The sequence below is a fragment of the Medicago sativa genome, chromosome 3 (assembly GCF_051527215.1).
Source record: "Medicago sativa cultivar Bolivia chromosome 3, Bolivia_mono, whole genome shotgun sequence".
Classification (NCBI taxonomy): domain Eukaryota; kingdom Viridiplantae; phylum Streptophyta; class Magnoliopsida; order Fabales; family Fabaceae; genus Medicago; species Medicago sativa.
This window is the reverse complement of record NC_140751.1, coordinates 20,314,676-20,339,751: the sequence shown is the minus strand read 5'-3', so window position 1 is coordinate 20,339,751 and position 25,076 is coordinate 20,314,676. Positions and strand designations below refer to the sequence as shown.

Genomic DNA, 25,076 nt, shown 5'->3' with positions numbered 1-25,076 from the left:
TTTTATTAAATGTAAGTTTCTTTTTCTTCTAGAAATACAACTATAAATCAATGCAATTTGACACCGTTGATAAAAAAAAAAAATCATCTAAGATTTTAAGCTCAATTTCTCACAAGAAAAGTTCAATTTCTATTATCAATGTAACGATATTTTCGATAAGTGATCTGTAAGTATTTATATAAAGATATTGTTAACGAATGTCTTAAGAACATTAGTTAAAGAATCTATAAAAAAATTGTCTCAAAAATACAAGTCGCATTTGTGAGGATAACAAATACAACATTTCCGTGTACAAACTTGTTTCTTTTAATGGCTTAATCAATATCGATCATTAACATTTCTTTTTATATAAACGTTTTTAAGTCTTATAGTCTTCTTTAACTTTGATGATCATTTAAACTTTATTTAATAATAATAAAAGAAACACTACTTCCTTCTCATTTTAATTGTTTCTTTAACATTTTTTTATCTATATTAAAATAATTGTCATATTAGAATACCAATGCAACATTAATTATTTTTTGGTCATGTTAACCAGTGCCCCCGGCATTAGTTAAACAACAAAAAATGAAAAGAAAAAACAAAGTCAACATTAAAAAGCAACATTTTTTCAAGTTTTAAAAAGTAAAATACACAATTTTAGAGAAAATATTTCATTTTATAATTCCTTAATCAGTATAATCAGTGTACCCCGGGTCACTATTAACATTTTCCTTATTTTTTTCATTATTATACTTTTATTTATTGAACTTCGTCAAGTTAATTACTTTACTAACTATAATTAAAAAGTATTTTAATAAACTATATTATTAATTTTATCATTGAAATTAACGCAATTAATAATTTTCTTAAAATATATTCACAATCCTTAAACAATTATTAAAATGAAAGGGAAGGAAGACAACTCTAAAGTACCGTAGTTATATTTTTAACTATTAAATATATTATTATAGTGATTTATTAAGTTCTAGTATTCTTTATAAAAATATATTATTATAGTGATTTATTAAGTTCTAGTATTCTTTATAAATAACATGAATTGTTTTAAAAATATTCAAAACTAATTTAATAATTTTTATTTAGAAACTAAATTGTTCATGAAAAAAGTAAGGACTAAATTGAGTCTCCACCTTTATATATTTAATCAAATTCCAATATTGAATGCAACCACTTTACTCTTCAATTCATATTCCTCTAGGTGTCTTTTCCTCTTCTACTTCCAACCAATGTCTTCTTCATCCAACCCTTTTCCATTTCCCTCTTCTCAATCAAACTTCAACATTCCAAGCAAAAACTATGCTCACACCATGACCATAGGAACCCCTGAAATATCACAAAACAGTTCTGAAGAAAAAGAAGCAACCATAGACCTTCATGTTCAAGGCATGTATAAGCTTTACATTCAACCCTTTCAAGGTCTTCCACCTTTATCAATGGAAAAGGGTTTCATGGTGTCACCAAAGTTTACTTACAAGCTAAAGGTTCCACTTTTTTACCTCATGAAAAATCCAAACTTTTTTTCCTTCTGTGTGTCTCAAAAATTGGCAAAGTTACCTATTAGCCCTAGTTTGGCTGCTTATATAGAACCACATATTGTTCAAAATGCTATTGAAGTTGGAAATAGGAGTCCAAACATGGAGTTTAAGATTGTTTTTGATGTTAAGGTTGTTGAGATTGATTTGGCAAGTAGTGGTGAGTGTGATGGGTATCGAAGACGTGGTCTCATTTAAAAGGATTATTTTCCGTGCGTAACTCTGAAGACTAAAGACTAACTTGAAATTAGTATAAAGTGTTACTTTTTCCAACCAAATTTTTAATGCATGAGTCAGACTTCGAACCCGTAACAAACATGATCAAACTAGATGTATGTTGTTGTTCAGTTTGGGTATGTATTTATCTGTCTGGGGTTTTCCCAAATGAACTTTTTGTTATGAAATTTTTATTCCTATTTTGCACAAAGAAAATAAAGAAAGATTATATTACTAATTGTGTATTTTTCTTTTCTCTGTTTTACGATAATCTTACGGTGGGTTGTATTATTTTACTGATCTTAAATTGTTAATTATTCTTTTCTATGCTGTATATTTCAATTCAATGAACAGTCATTAAGCATAAAGGTTTCCAGTAAAATGTAATTTTTTTCCATCAATTATTATGGAACACATGTAGTAACTGAGATAAATTTTGAGTGAAACTACGTTCATTTTACAATTTAGTAAAGTCTATTAGTAAATTTACATTTTTTTTAATAGTAAAGTTTTATATTGAATATTGTAGATGTGAAAGAGTGTACAAGTCATTCGAACAACAAGATAAAAAATATATACTTTGTTTTGATTGACTTTGTAAATAAAAATTGAATCAAAACAAACTAAACTAACGTGGTTTGAGTTGGTTTGGTTGTTGCGATTTTTTGTGAGCTATACAATTAAAGTCAAATTGAAACGTTAAAAGCCACTTATCTCCATCAATGTTTTAAATTTGATGAAATTTTACAATTTCATTCAACAATGTTTACATCAACATATACGAAGTTAAAAACATATGGATAAAAGTGAAGAAATGCAAAAGACTAATTGTATGTTTAGTTCAGCTTTTATTAGAATTGATTTTGAATGAATTGATTCAGTAAAATTGATTTTAGAAAAAAGTGAGTGAATGGAAAGTGATTTATGTTTGAAAGTATTTATGCAAAAGTGGATTTATTCATGAATTTATGGCTAAAATCAATTGTAGAAGTCAAGTCAAGCTACAAATTGTAGCTTCAAGTAGAATCAATTCTACAAGCAAAATCAATTATACTTTAAATCATTCAAACATCATAAAATCAATTCTACAACATCTAGAATCACTTTTGACCCTGTAGAATTGAAGCCAAACACATATTTATCATTTTCTAAAAGTTTTTATTGAATTTATATGATTCAAGATATATCTAACATAAACATATATCCATAAGTGCAAGTAGAAATAAATTAAAGCACATACATACATTTTTGAAATTAAAAGCATAGAAGAAAGTTAGTAAGAGTAAAAACATGTCTTAGTAAAAAAAAAAATAGAGAAAAAAATGTCATTCCATAAAATTTCTCATTGAATTTCTATGAGTACTAGGTTTGGTAACAAAAGTTTATTTAGTGTTTATCTGAAACTTGCAATTGAGTTAAAAATGATTTAAATCTATAAAGCCCCGATACGGATAAGGGTGTGGGTACGATACGATACGGGTACGGGGATACGTGAATTTTTTAAATTTAGTATACGATACAGTTAGGATGCGTTAACAGAAATTTATAATAAAACTTATATATATGTAAAATACTTGAAGAAAATTAACACTGATTACTCTTCATTATTGTATTATTATAAAAGTTACAATTTTTTAAAAATACTACATGTGATCAAAATAATTTTTTTTGTAAGTTTTCTTATAAACCATATTACATTATCATATGTTGGGATATCGAGAGAAACATCATTAAAAGAACTCAACACAAACTTTATCTAATGTTGATTAACTGAATCACATCTCTCGCTACGTTCATCCACAAGAAGTATAATTTGTGTTTCATCGAGAAATAATTTTATTGATGTGTAGTGCCCTAAATTTGTCCGGCCTTTCCAAAAAAAATAAAAATAAATGACAATAGATTTTATCTTGTTTTTTTTTCTCTTTGTTAATTTTCTCATAAAAAAAATAAAATAAAAAAAGATAAGCTAAACGTTTCATTCATAGAATCATTAATTAAGTACAAATGTGTTCAATCCATTTACTCTTCTTTTACATCAATAAATAAAATAAAAATACAAAAATATATAAAATAACCAAAAATATCTTTAAAAGAGGACAGCAATGCAACACAGTGTAAGCCTTCACTCTCCTTCCTTTTCAACACAAGGCAGTGCGAGATTTTGTCCATCACCCCAATTCAAGATTAAAGAACTCCTGTTTTACTTGACTTTGATGTCTCTGCCCAACAAGTGGATGTGTTTTTTCTTCCTGTGTCAAATTTATCAGGGTTAAATATGTTTTTGGTCCCTATAAATATACCAACTTTTCGTTTTGGTCCCTCTAAAATTTTCCGTCAACTTTTAGTTCCTATAAAATTTTCAATCACTACTTTTGGTCCCTATTTTTAAGTTAATTTTTGTATTTTTTAATAAAATTATGCAGAAATGTGTAGAATATGAAAAAAATAGAATTTTTTAACAAAACATGAATTAAATATGAATTTTTAACCGTAAAAAATGTAAAAATTCATATTAAATTCATGTTATGTTAAAAAATTTTAATTTTTTTTGGAGAGATTCTTATAATATTATGAATTTTTCTGCAAATTTTTATTCAAAAATATGAATTCTACATATGATTTTACTTTAAAAGAGGGACCAAAAGTGAAAAAGGAAAATTTTTAAGGGATTAAAAGTTGAAGGAAATTTTTAGAGGGACTAAAACGAAAAATTGATATATTTATAGGGACCAAAAACATATTTAACCCAATTTATTACAAACAGCCCACTAAATTGTAACATGGGAAAGAACCAAAGGAGGTTGAAAAAGAGAAGAGCAGCACCGAAAAAATAAAAAATGAATAGTAACAAATACTCCTCATTTCAAACCCATTCACACAAACTTCATGCAAGTGGCCATTTTGTCTTCAAAAGCATTGAATTCTTAGCCCAACACTACACTAACAAACAGTTTATCTAGTTTGAAATATGGAGTTCTCTAGCCCTGCACTACAAAGAAAAATGGTTCTAAAGATGAGGCTAATTGGAAACATGAATGAAGATTCACATTACAGATGCACAATCTTTATGGTGTGTTTGGTTTAGAAGAGAAGTTGTGAAGAGAGAAATAGATAAGAGAGAAGTTGTGAAGAGAGAAAAAGGTGAGAAATAGAGTAGATTTGATGGGTTGTTTGGTATAAGAGAAAGAAGAGAGAAATAGAAGAGAAAGAGATGCTACTTTTTTTGAAAAGACAAAAATACCCTTGAATTAAAACTAAAATATAATTTATTATGTTTAGTTAAATTAATTTATGACAGATACTACCCACACCCCAAATAATCCAAGTTGCACCCCAAAATTACTAATATACCCTTTAATTAAAATAAAAATTTCAATTCAATTCAAAACCCACAAAACACAGTTACGTGTTCTAAGTTCACGTATCCCCCTCAAACCCAGAAAAAGCCAATCGCGTATCTATTCTATATATAAAAGTTGTCCCAAGCCAATTTTGAAGCCCTAATTTTTCCAAAACCCTAATGGCTACAATTACTGTTTTACCCTAACTAAATCGTTAATCTATTTATCTATAAAAAATAAAGAAATAACAAATCGCTCCTAATTTTCGTAAACAGATAAACAGATATAAAAATTGTTTCCTGCCTATTCTTATGCATAGCAAAATCGCTCCTTTGCTTAACAAAATCTCCTATTTTCCTACCTTCTCTCATACCAATCGCTCCTGATTTTCCTAAACAGATAAACAGATATCAAAATCGTTTCCTACCTATTCTCATCTATTCTATATATAAAAGTTGTCCCAAGCCAATTTTGAAGCCCTAATTTTTCCAAAGCCCTAATGGCTACAATTACTATTTTACCCTAACTAAATCGTTAATCTATTTATCTATAAAAAATAAAGAAATAACAAATCGCTCCTAATTTTCGTAAACAGATAAACAGATATAAAAATTGTTTCCTGCCTATTCTTATGCATAGCAAAATCGCTCCTTTGTTTAACAAAATCTCCTATTTTCCTACCTTCTCTCATACCAATCGCTCCTGATTTTCCTAAACAGATAAACAGATATCAAAATCGTTTCCTACCTATTCTCATGCAAAGCTAAATCGCTCCTTTGCCACATCTGTGTCTTTTCCATTTTCATTGTTGTCTTTCTCCTCTCATCACTTCCCTTCGCCAATGCTCTCGGTTCCGGCACCACCCTTGCCGTCAACTCCATTGCCACCGTCTATGGCTTCAGATCATCACAGCAAACTCATAACCTCAGTTGCTACCGCCACAGTCAGTTCTTTCTCTATCTCTCTCTCTCTACACGATATGTTGCCCTCACCATAGCCAACCCAATTGGCTTATGATTTCCCTCCTTTTCCCTTTAATGAAATGCGGTGTATATGTTTTTTTGGTAGATCTGAAATCACATCTTTTTTAATTTTTGGTTGACGTTATTTTTCATTGTATCGCAGCTGGTTGTTTTTGTTGAGATTAATGGTGGAACTGAAATTCCTTTCCGTCTCAGTAGAGAAGGTAGGTTTGGCCACTGCTATTGATTTTACATGGATTTCTTTTAGCATAATGTTTCTTCAATTTTTCAATTCCAACTCTTTAAATTGGGGATCCTTTGATTTTCTTTATCCCACAACAAGTTTGGCTGTTTTCATTTTTTCTTTTGTTCTAAATTATCTCTCTTTTGTTCTCTATTTATGCGACTACACCACTTAGACTAGAAGTCTCTTCCTTCACAGATTTTGTACTGATAAAAAATCTAATGTGAATTTACTATGATATGACATTAATTTGATGTTAATTTGCTATGTCCATGACTAAGTCATATTTAGTTTCATTAATTTTCTTCTTATTTCTTGATTTTTTTTAAGATGCTTCTTAGTTATTGAATTAGTTGTAAAGAATTGGACACTAATTATGTAGTGATTTTTTTAGATTCTTGGCAACGGATATGTATTTGGAAGATGGGAACATTGTGGCAGTGCTACAACAACCGGTAGGTGAGTACTGTAGGGAACCAGGTACTGAAGTTCTTTCCATTGAAATTACTCTTATTTAATTGTACATATGTTTAGTGCTCCAAGCTCCTAAAACACTATGATGATTCAACGGATTTGATATTTGGTATGATTGCTATCAACTATTACTAAATTCAATTGGATTAGTTTTTGTGTTAATACCTGCGGTGGATCTTATCATAAGATTTCGTGCATAGTTATAAAAAAGGAAGTTATTCTACATAATGCAGTTGTATATAAGTTTTATTGTTTATGTAATTATGTTAATTTTTTATTTATTTTTTCTATCTCATTGGAATGAAGCTTTAGTTGGTCTTATGTTGTTATGTTTCTATCCATTGAATAAACTCCTACACAATTTCCATTTCACCCGGTTTGTTGGGATAAACCTTTAATTAAGCAGGCTTCATTGTGACATGAAAGATTGTAAACTTCACTACTGTCTTCTAGAGGTAACCTAAGAATATAAAACTCTACTCTTGATATTAAGTGGGACAAGCAACTGGTTTTGTGGCCTTAGTGATTTTTCTGCTTGGAGTTTTGTGGTTGCCCATTAGTAGGTTCGCAGAATTGTTAAGGTCGGTTTTGTTTTCTTCAATTTGGTTTCAGATGTTATGGCACAATTATGTATTTTTTTTAGCTTTGCTACTCCAGTTTTGCATCTCTTTATGTTGAAGTCATTGTCGTAATATGAGAATGATGCTTGATTATATTTTGCTTTCTTTAGTCTTTAGATATACATTGATGAATAATTTGGAGGCTTATTATCATGTTTTTAGGTTCCTGTAGGAATTTTGGAAGTTGTTTTGATGTATTTTACTTTTTCACATGCCCTGAGTTTTTCATGTCTCGATAGAGAAAAAATATATGATAATAGAGTATGTTGTTTTTACCCTGACATATCACAACCAAAACCTGGCATAATGTGGTCAACTAAAGCTATATTTGATGAGATGCTCTACATGTTTTCTTTAATCTTATTGTTTTTGACATGTTTTCTTATACAAAAAAGGGGAAGTCAAGTCATGATAGTTTGGTCATTTTACCTTTGATTTAGCCTGTCTTCGAGTTGGAGTTGCTCTGTCTAAGTAGTGTGTTGTAGTTTTTGCAGTGTTGATATATGCATACTGTTTCAGGATTTTGGTTGCTGTATTGTATCTTCAGTGGGGAGTTGATGTATCAATCAAGAGAGACGTAGCTAGCAGACTATCCATATCACTGTTTTTCAGCTTGCCGAATTCATTTAGACTGTTGTATTTTGTGAGAGGTGCCTTATAACTGTGCAACTCATGCTTCTCTGTGGCAGAAGTTGCCTCTGTATAGTTTGCTGAGTATAAGTGATCAAGTTTCTTTCAATTGAGGCAAATAATGTGTCTTGATGAATTTTTTAGTGGCTTTGGTGTTATAACACTCTTTTTCCCACATTGTAATGGTGTAAGTCCGTGACCAACTTATTGGTGTTGAATACTTATGTAAACTATAGTTATAGTTATGCTGAAATATTCTAATACATTAATTTTACTAACTATATAAAGAACAACCATCAATTCTCCTAAAAAAGTCATATTGTTTTAAGCCAAGAGCACTCCCACATGATTTTTTATAGTGAAGTGATGTCATCTTGGATCAGTGGCTTTCACACTCTTATAAGGGTTCTATTGTTGTCTGCTGTATCAAATTATTTATTTTTTAACAGCAAGTGAAGTATCAATTTATTTCCAAGTTTTCAAAAACTACAGGTTTTGCATATTAGGTATGTTCCTAATCAATTGGCACACTTTTAGTAAAATTGAAAGAGAATAAAGAGTAAAATACAATTGTATTGCACTGAAGTGTGTTTATGTCACATTACTAATTCAATCTTAAAAATCATAAATCACTGATATTGAACAATGCATTAATAAGCTTCCTAGACACACTTTTGCGACAAGCTATTGGTTTTTTTTTTTTTTTGAAACAACAAAATAAGCTATTGGATGTATAGAGAGTGAACTGAATTGGATCACAGAGGAAACAATCAAACATGTGGAGGACATTAATATGATTAAGTTGTGATCAAGTTGTCTAAAAAATATCAAGTAGTGATCACGTTCCTATTACCCCATCCAGCAAAAACTTATAACTTAGACTACTTTTGTAAGATAAAATCTTATATTAGTGTAAGGTTGTGATAAATTTATTTTGTTTCATGTCATTGTATTCGATTGTCTTATTGCGAATATAATATCATGTCATACATGTTAGTCGCAACTAGCAATTTAAAAAAATCATTTGTTCAAAAATAATCTTCATCTATATCAGACCCGTGCGATAGCACGGGTGAAAAGTCTAGTTCTAAGTTCACGTATCCCTCAAACCCAGAAAGAAGCCAATTGCGCCTTCATCTCCTTCCTGCCAATTGCACAGTATCCAATTGCGCCAATCGCGTGTCTTCTCCATTAGGTTTGGTAAGTTTTCAATTCTTCATCTCTTTCGGCGATTGGCGTATCCGTTGCTTTATTTTCAGTGATTTATCATTTTCTTAGTTGGACTGTGTTGATTCTATGTTCTATTTGAATAAGAATGCTATGATTTTTTGTTGTTGTTTGCAACTGGGATTGGTGTTTTCTGGTTGGTGGTTAGCGTGAATTCATTTCACGTATCCTACACATCATTTTAATACGTGAATTCATTTTACGTACCAGTATCTGAATTGAATCATTCAAAACTAAATCTTTGGAACTAACAAACTTTTAGAATAATTTGAGAAAATTACAGAAGTGAATGAGACTGAGTTTTGAATCAGTCAATTTAGTCCTGCAATTTTCACTAAAGGTGAAGGATTAGTGTAATAGATGATTTTCAATTTCACTAATCATTTTAGAGAGACCACATATTATTTTCAATTTTGCTTGTGTGCACAATCGGTCTTGCAGAATCTAATCACTACTTCACATGATTATTGATTGAATAGCTTATACAAATTATATAATATAGTTTTTTATCCCTCTTGTTCAAATAAAGCTTGTATTCTACACATAATCATTGTTGTAAATTGGTACTCACACATCTGGTCTACATAAAAGCTGATATGATAATTGAATCAGACAAATATAGAGCTCATGTAAATGAATATTAAACCACTGGTATTTATGGTGGCATTTAAATGTCACTGGTATTTATGCTGCTTTTTGAAGTTGACGTTGCTTCAATGGAAATGCTTTCATCCTCAAGTAAAAGCTTTTTACTATAGAAAGAGCTTCTATCCTGGTTTAGCACCTGCATAATCGTCATTTAAAACTTCAGTACTTAGCATTGACATCTTATAGTTGCTTTGGAACATAGAGTAAAGATTATTGTTACAAACCTGCAACGTGCACACAGAATCTGTTGCAGCAAATATTGCACCAATTGCTGAAATTTTATTTACGAAGTGAGTTACAATCAGAATTTGATAGTTGACAAATATATCGATGATATTTCATTCAAACAAGTCATCTAATTAGTTGCTAAGTGATGTGGTTTTTACTATATCTGCAGGCATGGATTTACGAACACTTACCTATTTTATGCATTGATTGTTGTAGAGTGCGACCAGATTATATGGAACAGCTACCCCGATCCATTAAATGGAAGCCGAGGAGAGATAAAGGCCAGGTGCTTCCTTTCAGGCAGGCTCTTGATAATATTACTGTTGATCAAATTTGTTGGAATCCTTACATTGCACACAGAGATTTTCGGCCATTGCAAGATGCATCTTTTTACAAGGGTTGGATTAGGTGGGGTCTTAAGATGTATGCACATCTTCCTGATAGGGTACTACGACAATACGGGCATGTACAAGGTATTCCTTCGTCACCAAACGATGTCACATGCCATTCGACCACTTCAAAGGATGTGGATCTTATGTTCACGCAGTATGCCATCCATGTGGTCGATCCCGGTCTCGTTGCAAATTACCCGTCAGCCTGTGTTGATGGGAATATGGATTTGGTTTCGTATGATCTCTCATCCTTACATCATACGACGAGATCCAAACCCAATTGTTTCAAGCCCGTCTACAGATGCAACATCATTGGTAATTTTGTAACTTTTAATTTATATTAGTCAATTTCATGTATAAACGTCGTAGTTTTCATGTATAGTTGATTATTTTTTCCTTAATTTTGCTTGATAGCAGCTGAGGGCCATGCAGATTGTTAATACGCTTCTCGACAAACAATATACTGCACCTGATGGGATCGCACTTGCAAATGAGTTAGTGGATTTGTTAACTACAGAGAAAGGTGTTAAAGACCGGTCAAACGAAGAGCCATACAAGAAAAAGAAAAAAAGAAGAATTAGAGAGACTCAGTGACTTTATGCATGTAACTAGAAATGCAACTTTATCTACTTTCGCTACAAGTGCTACTTCATGCATTTAACTAGAAGTGCAACTTTTATGTATTTTAACATTTCAGTACAAGTGCAACTTCATGCATTTATTTAACTAGAAGTGCAACTTTCGACCAAAAAAAAAACTAGAAGTGCAACTTTATGTATTTTAACAATTTCAATACAAGTGCAACTTTCATAACAATTTCATGAAAGCACCAAAAAGTATTTTGATGATATCTCGACTACATATAAGATCATTAAATAGGATCACCAAGGTTTATAACAGGTTCATATGTATATGGAAATATTGTCAACCAAGACTGTATGCGTGTAAGATATGCAGTTTCCCAGGTGTGAGCTTCTTCTTTGCAAAACTTTTTCCATAAATTTGTTGCTGGTGGTATTGGAGCATTAGGCTTTAAATAAACCTGTTAAAACAGAGAAAACTTATAAATTTGATGAACTTGTTCGTTCAAATAATTATAGTAAAAAATAATTAAAAGATGTAATAATTTACCTGTACAAAGTGACAGTAATTAACGTAGGTAATTACAATGAGACTAGATGATGGTGTAAATGGACTTCTAAGAGGGAAAAAAGTCATTGGCATGTCCACCGACAATGAGACTAGTGTGATATTATACTTTGAAGCAATCACATGACCCATTGCTGGAAGAGTCATCCACTTATCCCTAGTTGCATATCCGTCAACATATAAACTTTGGATCATACCTTGAACATAATCTTCCCCACCAAACATCCTTGCGTAATCATCCTTCCACTCTAGAAGCTCTTCCAAACATTCCTGACGAATTAGAGGCCACGAGTCTTCACCTCTACCAAGCAAAGCGCCAACTGCACGATATCCACAATTACCATCCGGGCCTACATCCAGAACATCATCTATGTAATGGTGGATCTCTTTATGTAACCATTCTATAAAGGGTAACAGTCTAGGTTGATTAACCTTATTGACTGAAGATCGAGGTGTAAGCTTTTGTCGCAATGGTTGTGTTGTAAACTTCTGAATTGGTGGTGTAGGTGTTAGTTTATGGACTGAACCTTGGGATTCAATAGCTGCATCTACATGTTCCCACCAAGATGGATCACGCTTTGTTGATTTTTGTCTCTTGGACAACTTTCTCTTCCCTATCTTTGGTGCACCCTTAACATTTGTTTTGATTGGCGGTGGACACATTGAGGTGGTTATTGGGAAAACAAGTTCATGTACTTTACTCTTAAGTGCAATTTTTCCACACATATCAAGCTCATCAAATTTTCTCATTAATGCATCAATCAAAGGTTTCATCGATAACTCTGATGATTTGTTGAATCCATCATCGAAAAAATTTAACCTCCTCCAAAAAATATGAACTGCATCCAATGGGATGGCACTAGGCATCATACTATATCTGGCTAGTTCACATGCACAAGGTAGACCATGAGTCGTCCTAATAGTGCAACGACAACTACACTTATCAATACCGACGTACTTCACCCGATCAAACTCATTGGCAATGTGCGATAATGCATGTCTCGAAACATGGCCACACAAGTGAGCGTACAATCTAGTACTATGTCGATGTTCCTTTTGAAATATGCTTTTTTCGAATGATGATTTTATCTCATTGTGTTGTAGTATGATCATGCTAGAAGCTGCATCCCAAACACTACATATGTCCCCCATGCTATCTTGCAATATCCTCTTCAAACTCCAATGTGAAGACTCAGCCCTATTAGTCGTTGTGTTCCCTAAGTGCATAACCTTGTTTGTCCATGCCTCAACAAATCTTTCTTTATAAGGAATCAACCACTGTTCATGTACATAATCATGAAAAATGGTAAAATCAATACAAATTTCTTTGAAAACTTTCAACTGTTCCTGATACTCAGCTTCATTAGAACAATATACTACACCTTCCCATGCCTCCATGACCATTTTTCGTTTCTCCTTTGGAGACACAGTCATCTTGCATTTGGCTTTCACATTCTTGCATACATGAAATAGACACAATAAATTTACCGCATCTGGGAAAACAAGTTGCACATCATTCATCAAGGCAAGATCTCTATCAGTAACAATGACACTAACATCACCACATGTAATTTGTTCTTTCAACTTTTGTAGTGCCCATACAAAGTTATCAAGGCGCTCATATTGTAAATAAGCAAATGCCACTGAAAATGTCATTCCGGTAGAGGTAACACCGACAATCTCAAGCAATGGCAATTTATACTTGCAAGTCTTATATGTGCTATCCATAATCAAAACTAGGTGGAACTTATTGACAAGTGTGATTGAATCTGGATGTGCCTATAATATGTCCCTCAACTTATCAGAATCACCCACCTTTCTATACTGATACACATAATTGTCACGTTCCAACAACGACATTAAATGTTGCATTTCAGTCCTATTTCCCCTAATGGATGACCGGTATGATTGACGTGCATTATAAACCTGCTTGATGGTTGTTAAACTCTCAGCATTATGATCCCTAAATGTCATCAATATATTTCTCGGTTTAACCATATTCTTTTTCATGCCACCGAGTAAATTTTTCTCTTCATGAGATAATCTTCCAAGAAAAGGATGGCCCGTCAATAGGCTCGATAAATTATGGTTGTGCATACCATATTCCACATGGATAGTCCATCCTTTACCATCCTTTGAGGGTATTCCTCTTAGTCTAAATGGACACTCACACTTTTTGGTACATGCACCCCTAACAGGTTTAAGATTCTTCCAAGGTCTATACTTTCCGCTTCTTTCACAACCGAGAATTAGTCTTGTCCTAGTTCCTGGTTTTGCTGTGGCTGTTTCAGACCTATAAATCACAACAACAACACCATTTTCCTTCCCAACATTTCTAGCCCATTTCAATAAATCATCACGTGTAGCAAACACTTTATCATTGATAAATACAGCGGTAGAATCTACTAATTGTGGTTCTTCAAGTTTCATTTCATTGTTAGCCGTGTCAACATTTTCTTCTTCTTCGATGTTCATTCTGAAGAGAAAAAAAAATTGTAAAATTTACTGAAACATAATATAAAACTGTGAAATTGATAAATGTGGTGGATTTTTAGATTTACTTAGTTTGTGTGAACTAATTTACATAAAGTAAGTTTACTTGTGCATATATTCATGTTCACTGTATTCATGTTCACGTGTTCAAGCACATTAATTATGTATACGTAAATTCAGTTTACATAGTTTATGTAAACTTAGATTACATGAGTTAAGTAAACTGAGTTTACATACACTACGTAAACTGAGTTTACATACACTATGTAAACTGAGTTTACAAAGTTAAGTAAACTTAATTATGTATACGTAAATTCAGTTTACATAGTTTATGTAAACTTAGTTTACATTAGTTAAGTAAACTGAGTTTACATACACTATGTAAACTGAGTTTACAGAAGTTAAGTAAACTAAAGTAAACTGAGTTTACACAGTTTATGTAAACTGAGTTTACACAGTTCATGTAAACTGGGTTTACGTGTATGTTATTGCTTTTTTAGAATATGTACGTAAACTAAATTCACGCCAGACATATGTAAACTTAAACTACGTTAAACTTAAATCGATTCCAACAAATCGACTATAAACAAATCGACAGACACATGAAATTAACAACTATAAACATCCATGGTAAAATTAACAACATCGAATAAATCATAGAGCAAACCCTAAATAGAAACTTGAAGAAATTTATGAAATTCACTCACCTGTATAAATCGAGTACGTATCAATGAAATATATGTTGATTCAATTGACGATTTTAGTAGGTATTGATTGCATATCCATGGTGGTTTGTGGGTGAAAAAGGGGTGAGGGTTCAGAATGACAATGAAAGAACGATTTTTAGAAATTTACATGAAGAGGGCAATTTTGGTATTATTGTAAAATTTTAAATAAATTTGGGTGTAACTAGAATTATATGGGGTGAGACTAGAAAGAGTCTTAATTTATTGGTTCTATATAATTAATTTTTTTAGGATATAATTAAATTATTATTAACTGATGTAATTATTAATATACTTTAATTCAATCTTTGACAAAATTAGTTTATTTCATTTAATATAATTTAATTTAACAATTTAATTTAAAGTATATTATATATTTTCAAAACACAAATTTGAGAGCAACTCTGTCTTGTTGCTAGTCCAGCCTCATTTATTTATTTATTTTTATAATACACACGCAAAGTTTTCTTTTTTCTGTATTTGTAGCAACAAAAAAAAAATGGGCTTGGTATGTTTATCCAAAAATTTCTTGAAAAGAATTAAAAGTGCATAAGTATGAATTTGCAGGGGCATAACGGTCTGTTTGGTTGGAGTGAAGAGAGAAATAGGAGAGAAGTACCAAACTTCTCTTGTTTGGAGAGCAAAGAGTTTGTGAAGAGAGAATAAAAATAGGTGGGCCCTACCACCTTTTTGTTTCTCTTCAATTAAGGGAAGAAATGCAGGGGAGTGACGTGGAGATAACAAATGCACCTTTATGCCCCTGCAAATTCATACTTATGCACTTTTAATTCTTTTCAATAAATTTTTGGATAAACATGCCAAGCCCATTTTTTTTTTGTTGCTACAAATACAGAAAAAAGAAAACTTTGCGTGTGTATTATAAAAATAAATAAATAAATGAGGCTGGACTAGCAACAAGACAGAGTTGCTCTAAAATTTGTGTTTTGAAAATATATAATATACTTTAAATTAAATTGTTAAATTAAATTATATTAAATGAAATAAACTAATTTTGTCAAAGATTGAATTAAAGTATATTAATAATTACATCAGTTGATAATAATTTAATTATATCCTAAAAAAATTAATTATATAGAACCAATAAATTAATTTAACTAAACATAATAAATTATATTTTAGTTTTAATTCAAGGGTATTTTTGTCTTTTCAAAAAAAAGTAGCATCTCTTTCTCTTCTATTTCTCTCTTCTTTCTCTTATACCAAACAACCCATCAAATCTACTCTATTTCTCACCTTTTTCTCTCTTCACAACTTCTCTCTTATCTATTTCTCTCTTCACAACTTCTCTCTTATCTATTTCTCTCTTCACAACTTCTCTTCTAAACCAAACACACCATAAAGGTGCATTTGCTATCTCCACGTCACTCCCCTGCATTTCTTCCCTTAATTGAAGAGAAACAAAATGGTGGTAGGGCCCACCTATTTTTATTCTCTCTTCACAAACTCTTTGCTCTCCAAACAAGAGAAGTTTGGTACTTCTCTCCTATTTCTCTCTTCACTAACTCTCTCTTCTTTAACTCTCTCCAACCAAACAGACCGTTAGTGTGAAATAGTGGAAATTCATTTCAATTATTTTGGTTAAATTTTCCCTATAAATAGGGACAATCTTTGACAGCAAAAGGGACACAATCTTCACTAACCGAGAGTGTTGAGAGACAATCTTCTGAACAAAATAGAGAGTTTGAAATTAAAATAATTTGAGTGAAAATCAAAGGAAAGAAAAGAGATTTGTCATACCTTCCTCTTTGCTCTTCAAGAGGTAAATCTTTCCTCTTATATTTAATTTAGCATGTTATTATTAATTAATATTATAAAGACTTTTTGTTTGGGCTGGTTTGGGCCTGAGTAGTGAAACCATGATAACTTAATTTTGCTATTAAAAGCTCTCATTCAGGCAGCATTTAGTATGATTAAGATTTTATTCCATTTTAATAAAAAATCTAAAAGTAACGATTGCGTCAAATCCACTTTTGATTCGATTACTATTTAGATTTCAAAAATAATCGATGACTACGTCGAATCCTCTTTTGATTTGGTCATTGTTAAAAAAAAAAAAATTAAAAGTGTTTAAAATACTATGAGTTTAGTGGAACGGAAAAAGGAAAACTTGGGTAGACACCTGACGCTTTCCCGAATGCGGAACGCGAGATCTCCATCTCGATCAGGTTCAAAGTATTCATCTTTCGATTAAATTCTTAATAAAACAAAAATAATAAAATCATTTTTTTTGTGTGCGAGTGAAAAAGGATAAATTGGGTAGACACCCGACGCTTCCCCGAATATTCGGAAATGAGGTAGACACTTTGCTTTCGGTCGGATATTCGTCCTCCGTTTAAAATCAATCTCAACCCACCAAGCTTTATTTTTTCTCGCCCATGTGCGTTTAATTTTTTCTCTCAAAACGGATACCATCGCCCAAGTGCGAGTCCGTCTTTTTTAAAAAAAAAGCAAACTTTTTCGCCTAAGCGCGCGACCAAACCATTTTCATAAATAAAATCAATCAACACACAAACATTTTCTACCCTAGAACTACGTAGCTTTGAATTCTCCATCGCACCAGGAGATACGTAGGAGCAAGATCAAACTCTTGTCAAGCATAATAATAAAAAACCTTTTTTTTTCTTTCTATCTAGATGCATTGTATTCCCATTTAAAAACTCAATTTTTTGTTTGCATTTAATAATAAGGAGAAATTAATATTTTAAGTTAACAATATTTTGAACAATTAATTAGAAGTAACCGTTTTTTAACGGATGTTGGAGGGTGCTAATACCTTCCCTACGCATAATCGACTCCCGAACCTAAAATTTGGTTTCAAAGACCATTTTTTCTTTTAAAAGGGTTTTTATGACGTTTTCCCTATTTTAGTAAACATTGGTGGGGACTTCATTGTCTTTCGAGCAGCCCTCGAATTTTTTAGGCCTCTTCATGATGCATATCTAAAATTGAATCATATACATCTATAATGAATTTTTTACAACATTGTCTCACTTTTTTACTCTTCATCTTTTTCTAGGATAAGTATCTTAGAAGTATCCTTGTGTATCCGTGGAGTATCACATAAGTATCTGATAAAATATTCATCAAAAATTAAAATAATTAATTCTGATACTTCGTGGGTACGTATCCGCGAGTATCCGTGGAGTATCGGTATCCGATACGTATCCGATACAGGTACGTCTCTGTTTTGGAGTATCCGGGGATTCATAGGTTTAAATACTCCCAAACAAAATACAATATTTACTTTCAATTGGTTCATTTTGCAATTTTTCTATTGGATTAGTTCAGTTTTGAACACCCACAACTATACCTATAAGTTGGAAATACATTACAAGTGATACTACAACTACAAATAAAGAATCAAATTCATGCTAGAAACATGTGCCAAATCACATCAAAAGTTCTTATAGTCTTTATCATCTACTCCTCCCGTCGTAAATTATAAGTCGTTATAGTTGTTACACAAATTAAGAAATGTAAACATTGTTGCACGATACAGATAAATTTTCATTATTGGTATGAGAACAATAAATTTAAGAATTAAAATAAAAGAGTAATAAAAAGTTAAGGATAATAAATTTAAGGTTATGCTAACAAATTCCCTAAGAACACTTGTTAAGGATTCAATAATATAAATAATTGATAAATTTTATGTAAAAAAAATTACTTTATATTGTTTCAATGTCTTGAATGCCCAAAATTCAAAGATAAAATTTCTATTTTAAATTCCAAGATAAATTTAATACAAAAAGAACAATAATGTTTTATTAGTATTGTAATGACTTATAAAATGAAACATTTTTTCCAACAAGATTTATAATTTAGTTACAATAGATGGAGTAGTCATGGAAAAAGAGAAAACACATTTTTTTATCAAGTAGTTTAATAGTTAAAAATTCATTATTTATATCAAAGAAGTAAAAAATTTAAAGCTCGAAACTCGATTCAACATTGTAAAAAAAACAAACTCAATCCAACATATCACAACATCTTTATTAATTGAATTAAGATCATAAAGATAAAACAAAAATACTTTAGTTATTGTTATTTGTGACAACCATGGTACAAATTCTCATAGACTCGCTATACTTTATTTTTTTGAAGAAGCAAAGCTAACATTTAAAAGATAAAATTAAAACATCCTGCAACACAAGATATGCTATAAAAATGTCAAAATGCAAGGAAAGATCAAAGATTGCAAATGACAAAACCCCCTGAACACTACAAACAACAACAAGGATGCCAAGTAACTCCAAAAGAGATAAAACTCAAGCACCAAGATAGCAACTAAAGCCACCGAAGATCGGAAAGATAGGGGCACCTTAGGATCTAGCTCCAAGCCACTAACAAGCTACCGGAAGACCGCAAACAATGCAATGAACATCATCTACTACTCCAGAACGAAAAGAGCTAGGATTTTGAGATACGACCAAGGATTCTCTAAAAACGCGATCCGATAACACACGCCTAAAGAGCACTTGATTCCTCTAAAACATGAAATGACCATTTGAGAGTCTAAGCACAATGGAGATGCACCTTTTCAATGCAGAGTTTATTGGAAATTACCAACACTATTTCTATCAAATCTTTTACATGATGACCTCACTTTAATGGAGATGCACCTTATCAATGCAAAGTTTATTGGAAATTACCAACACTACACCCTAGTTACTTTTCTTTACTCACACATGCATCACATCACATAGCCACCTAAAAAAAAAAGTAAAATATAACTAATGTATGCTTTATACAATTAATGCAAGTTCTTAATTTACTTACTCCATAATTTTTTAAGGGTCTTGCTAACAAATGTCCTAAGAATATTTGTTAAGGATTCAAAAATAGAAATAATTGGTAATGTAGAAAAAAATCATTTTTTAAAGTTTCAATATGTTGAATGCATCATTCCCAAGACAAAGTTTCTTATTTAAACTTATTAACAAGTGTCTTGAGGGTACTTGTTAGCATTTCCTTTTTTTAAAGGAAAGACAAAAAAAAGAGACATGTTAAGGTATTAAAGATAATTGTAGGATATTTTAGGGGAGTGTATCACTTTACTTCGTAGTGTTTCTTTGCAGTTTAATGTTACAAATTCCTGGAGGTGGCAGCTAGAGCCTTCTACAGGCTACACAGTTAGTGGCGTATACCAGTTACTAACCTTTCAAGACACTCCTCAGGTAGAACATGCAACATAATTAATTTGGCATAAACAAGTTCCCCTAAAAGTTTCAATTTTTGCATGGAGGCTGTTGCAGGATCGGTTGCCTATAAGGTCAAACCTAGTGGCTCGCGGTTTTATTCCAGATGTTGATGTGGGATGTTTGGTAGGTTGTGGTCACTTGGAGACCTCTCAACATTTATTCTTATCATGTAAATTTTATGGCTCTTTATGGCATGAGGTGCGGTCCTGGCTTGGTGTGTCGGGACCAGACCCTCACAACATCTCAGATCACTTTTATCATTTTACTCATTCGGCGGGTGGGTTGCGTGCAAGGCGCTCATTATTACAACTAGTTTGGTTACATTGTGCTTAGACTATATGGAATGACCGTAATCATAGATTGTTTAAAAATGTAGAATCAATAATTCATCTGCTAGATAAAGTAAAGCACTATTCTGTACGGTGGCTAAAAGCTAGTAACACCAACTTTGTTTATGGTTTTAGCTCGTGGTGGTCAAGCCCCTTGTTATGTTTGGACATTGGCTAATCGATAATTCTAGCATTGAAACGTTGTAATTATTAGGGGTCTCCTTAGTACACCTTGTGCTTTGGAGACTTCCTAACTTTGTTAATATATACCATTTTTTATTGTTAAAAAAGAAAAAAGCTATTTCAACTTAATTTTGTAAAAAAAAAAGAAGCTTAATAGCTCTTTTTTTATAGGCTTAATTACAATTTTGTCCCACTAAGTATCCGAAAATTGTGATTTTGGCCCCCTAATAAAAATAACTACTTTCGAGTCCCCTATGTTTAACCCCTTTTGCAGTTTTGGCCCCCAGGTCAATTTTGACCTAGTCAATGCATACGTGGCGCACACATGGACGCGTATGTAATTTTTTTTAAAAATAAATAAAAATGCCACGTGTAAATACATTAATTAAAAAAATAAAGAAAAACAAAATAATATTTAATTAAAAAAATAAATATTTTTATATATTTTTAAATTTAAAAAAACAAAAATAATTTAAAATAAAAAATTAAAAAATAAAAAATTACACACATGTCGTCCACATGTGTGTTGACTGGGTCAAAATTGGTCTGGGGGCCAAAACTGCAAAAGGGCTATTCATAGGGGGCTCGAAAGTAGTTATTTTTATTAGGGGGCCAAAATCGCAACTTTTGGATACTTAGGGAGCCAAAACATTAATTAAGCATTTTTTATATGAAATTGCCTTAAAAATATTGAATTGAGATAAATTTGATCCTCTGATGTTTATTTGAGTGTCTAAATAAAAGATGGCAATTAATTGAGAAGTTTCTCTATATTATATCATGCATCTAACACAACTCTAATGAGAACAAACAAGAACAAGGACCAGTTTCTCGCATAAGCAACAAAACTTGACCCTCTAATTGCCAAAGTAATACATTTATTGAGTTCATGATATGGTAACAAGACACATTGGATCATCTTTTTTTTTTGAAGAAAACATTGGATCATCTTATCAATGGTAATATAGAAATAGAGCCTTTTGATGGGTACCAAGACTTCTGAATGTACGAGGACCTTTCTGCATTTTGGGAAAAGTTTTTCTGCTCACGATTACAACTTTTTACAAGTCTTATTCAAGCAACTAATTCATTTCACCTATCTAGTTGCAAGATCAAGATATGAGAGCCGGTGAACATGATTTTAAACTCAACATGCCTTTTATTTTGAAAGTTGTTTTCACGTGTATTTTGAGCTACATTTTTGTATGCTCTTGTTGGAAATAAAGTGCGAGTAATTATGTCCCACATCGGTTAAAAATGGAAGAAAGGTTGGATATATAATAGAAGGGACACATATACCTAATGTCTTTAGGATTTGAGTGGAATAACGGTATCTACGTCTTGCTCCTCACAAGTCCTCTGTCCTCTAGTTTTTTGGGTCCTCTAGTTTTTGTTTTTTGGGTAAAAGCAAAAGTGTGTGTCTCTCTCATTCGAGACGAAGCGTCCCGTTCACAAATGAAACATTTCCAAAGAACCAGAAGGGATATATCAAACAAAGGGTATCTCAAATCGGTTGTCCTTGAAGGAGTAGTTTCATAGCTTACACATGGATGAAAATACAAAAGTATTTGATCACCTAAGTAATCTCAAAGGGTATCTCAAATTGGTTGTTCTTGAAGGAGTAGTTTCATAGCTTACACATGGATGAAAATACGAAAGTATTTGATCACCTAAGTAATCTCAAAGGTATTGCCTCTGGATTAGAAACTATTAGAGTGAAGATGAAGATAAAGCGTTGAGACTCATATGGTCCCTTCCATCTTTCCATGAGCATATTAAATTAAACCTGTTTTGATATATGGGAAGAAAACTCTTTTGAAGAAGTTGAAGTCAAACTCATTGTTGGTAGCTAGAGGTGAGCCACATGAGAAGAAAAACAATGGAATGGTTCCGAAATGTTGGAAATGTGGAAAGCCTAGACATGTAAAGTCAAAGTGTTATGATGGATCAAAGTCAGAAAAAGGCTTTGATTTAAATGATAGCAATGTCTCCCTCACCATGGGAGATGTTGCTATTTTCTAAAAATTGAGAATTGTGTCCTCATGGAATTTCCACACTGCCATGACAAAGGATAAATATTGCTAGCGGATTAGTGCATGTACAACATGTGCTGTGAGATTATATCGGTGGTTGAAGAGCTTCCTGCCAACATGGAAGTTGCACCATATATCTTCAACCTGTTTTTCGACATGTGGAAACTCTTGAAGTGGGTTTAGCTTCGAGTGAAGTATACTCTTACGGTCAATGTTTCGCAAATCGAGTGTTAACACTCCGAGTTTACCGAGTTTACGTGTTTAGGTACCAAAATCGTGTTAACTCGGAGGTAAACTCGATTTCTGGTAAAATCGGAAGGTTTGACGAGTTTGACCGAGTTAACACTCAGTAAACTGGTGTAAACTCGACCGAGTTTACCGAGTTTTACGAGTTTACATCTAACAAAAATAATCGGCCCTTTTTTTGGGCCCATTTTTTTTCAAAACCCATAGTTACCTTTACAGTAACACGTTGTTCCTCAGATGAAACATTTTTTTTTCTTTCTTCTCTAAGTTCTCAAACCATGAACAAGGGAGCACATATCAGTTAGGGTTGCGATTCCAACAGTGGAAATTCATATTTCAACGTTGATGATTGCGACACCGGTTAGGGTTGCGGTTGTGGTGTTTATTGCCCTTTTGAAGAAATTAACTAGTTTATTTTCTAGATAGTTTCATTAACAACTTTAGGAACTTGTGAAACTTGCTTTTTTGGATGGTTTTATGGATGGCTTAAACTTAGAGACTTATGAAACTTATGATTTTGTGCGTTAATTTTTGTATTTTGATGCTAAGTTGAACATAATGTTTTATTATGGTAGTTTGGTATAATTTGCCTTTGTAATTAAGTCATATTTTGCACTGTTGACCTATTTACAATATTATATTAGCTTATACATATGGCATGCATATAATAAATTTTATATAATTTTAATTTTAGGTAAACTCGTACGAGTTCTCGAGTCGAGTTTACGAGTCGAGTTTACCTAGGCAAAACGAGTTGAGGTAAACTCTCGAGTTGTAAAACCTTGCTTACGGTAGAGTATGATAGTTCTTTTGAATTATGATTGTCGGTGATGATAATGAAAGCGGATGTACTATTTTCAATCAAGGTGGAGATTGTTGGTGTTTATTTTTTGAAAGAAAGAAAGATTGTTGGTGTTTATTGAAAGTATACATGTTGAAAAATTTCCACATCGCTTAGAATTGTAAGGGAAGAAGTAGAACAAGACTATATATATATATATCTTCTATACAAGACGTACTAGTCAGAAACACTTTAAGTTTATATATGACTCATTTTGTTTCTCTTATACTCTTGTGTTAGAGTGTTGTGAGGGGTATGTTAGACAATTTTTTTTTTTTTTGGAGAGTGTGGGTATATTGACATTGTGAGATGGTTGAGGGTAGTCTATGTGTTGTAACAATTTTCATATAATATCATTCTCTAGTTGTCATTAGACAATGTTCGTGGTTTTCCTCCGATTTTGAAATTTCCACTTTACATTCTTTTGTCCTTTTATTTTTCTCTCTGCCTGTTTGTTTTTTCCAACACCTCTGTCTGAGAGTAAAACACATTGTTGACTTTGTAGCTTGCTCATTAGTGGTGTGATTCCTCTAAAGCTTGAGTTTACTAAGCTACACTTGAGAGAACTAGAGTATAGATATTGGAAAGGAAATACTTTGCGGTTTGTCGGTTAGGTGGGTACGTTAGAAGGGACTGGACTAGCTATCAATTTGATATGTAGTGAACTAATATAAATATTTTGTGTTAATATTTTTTTTCTTGCTAATATTTTTTATTTTAAAGCTTGTTAATATATTTTAAAACACATTTTAAATAACTATTCTTTTCAAAAAGGGTTTTAAAATAGTTTTATTTATGAAAAGATTTTAAAACCGAATTGAAGCTCCATTTCTTGTGTTTTTCACCACGTTGAATTGGCATCAAAGCTCGATCACTTAGTTGTGGTAGAAAAAATCTAGTATGAAAAACATGTCTTTTGATAGTGAGAATGATAAGGTTGGCAGTTATGTCAACAAACCTCCGTTGTTTACGGGAGAAGATTTTAAAGACAAGATTCAAACATTTTTTTCTTCTATCAAATAACCTTGAGTCATGGGATATAGTTGAAGATGGTTAAACTGAACTCCTATATGATGAAGGTGCTGTCATAAGTAAAATAAAATAAAACTAAGCACTGAATAAGGCGAAAACCTTCATGATAAATGTTATTATCAAGAAAAAGTACGACCAATGTCTCACAAGGGCGCAAGAAAGGAAACCTCTAAGGTGGGGCATATCTTTTTTTTTTTTTTTTAAAAAAAAAAAAACAGGTTGGTAGCAAAGCACTAACCAACCCCAAAATATATTAAAAAGGATGAAAGACAAACAGCCTGGAGGGGGCCAAACCAAACTCCAGGA

General features: G+C 32.0%; 4 protein-coding genes and 1 long non-coding RNA gene across 6 annotated transcripts; 3 read left to right on the top strand and 2 right to left on the bottom strand.

The window, feature by feature from the left end:
* The first annotated feature begins 1,186 nt into the window (after nucleotides 1-1,186).
* Nucleotides 1,187-1,982, top strand: LOC146936265 (uncharacterized). Its single transcript, XM_085757688.1, has one exon. The coding sequence runs from the start codon at nucleotides 1,227-1,229 to the stop codon at nucleotides 1,728-1,730; it is 504 nt and encodes a 167-aa protein (XP_085613814.1). The 5' UTR covers nucleotides 1,187-1,226; the 3' UTR covers nucleotides 1,731-1,982.
* A 4,149-nt stretch (nucleotides 1,983-6,131) lies between these two features.
* On the top strand, nucleotides 6,132-8,300 carry LOC146936264 (uncharacterized). Of its 2 annotated transcripts, none has more exons than XR_015030525.1 (2): nucleotides 6,132-6,278; nucleotides 7,912-8,300. It is a non-coding gene; the product is annotated as an uncharacterized LOC146936264 (long non-coding RNA). The 2 variants fall into 2 exon arrangements; XR_015030524.1 differs by having other exon boundaries at nucleotides 7,887-8,300.
* Nucleotides 8,301-9,113: 813 nt separating this feature from the next.
* On the top strand, nucleotides 9,114-11,365 carry LOC146936263 (uncharacterized). The gene is made up of 3 exons (XM_085751204.1): nucleotides 9,114-9,222; nucleotides 10,295-10,832; nucleotides 10,935-11,365. The coding sequence occupies exons 2-3, from the start codon at nucleotides 10,358-10,360 to the stop codon at nucleotides 10,955-10,957; spliced, it is 498 nt and encodes a 165-aa protein (XP_085607330.1). The 5' UTR covers nucleotides 9,114-9,222; nucleotides 10,295-10,357; the 3' UTR covers nucleotides 10,958-11,365.
* On the bottom strand, nucleotides 11,274-14,142 carry LOC146936261 (uncharacterized). Its single transcript, XM_085751203.1, has 2 exons — nucleotides 11,649-14,142; nucleotides 11,274-11,559 (listed from the first exon to the last, which is right to left on the bottom strand). Exons 1-2 carry the CDS (start codon nucleotides 13,392-13,394, stop codon nucleotides 11,389-11,391), a joined length of 1,917 nt encoding a protein of 638 aa, XP_085607329.1. The 5' UTR covers nucleotides 13,395-14,142; the 3' UTR covers nucleotides 11,274-11,388.
* Nucleotides 13,446-14,141, bottom strand: LOC146936262 (uncharacterized). Its single transcript, XM_085749179.1, has one exon. The coding sequence runs from the start codon at nucleotides 14,139-14,141 to the stop codon at nucleotides 13,446-13,448; it is 696 nt and encodes a 231-aa protein (XP_085605305.1).
* Nucleotides 14,143-25,076: the final 10,934 nt, after the last annotated feature.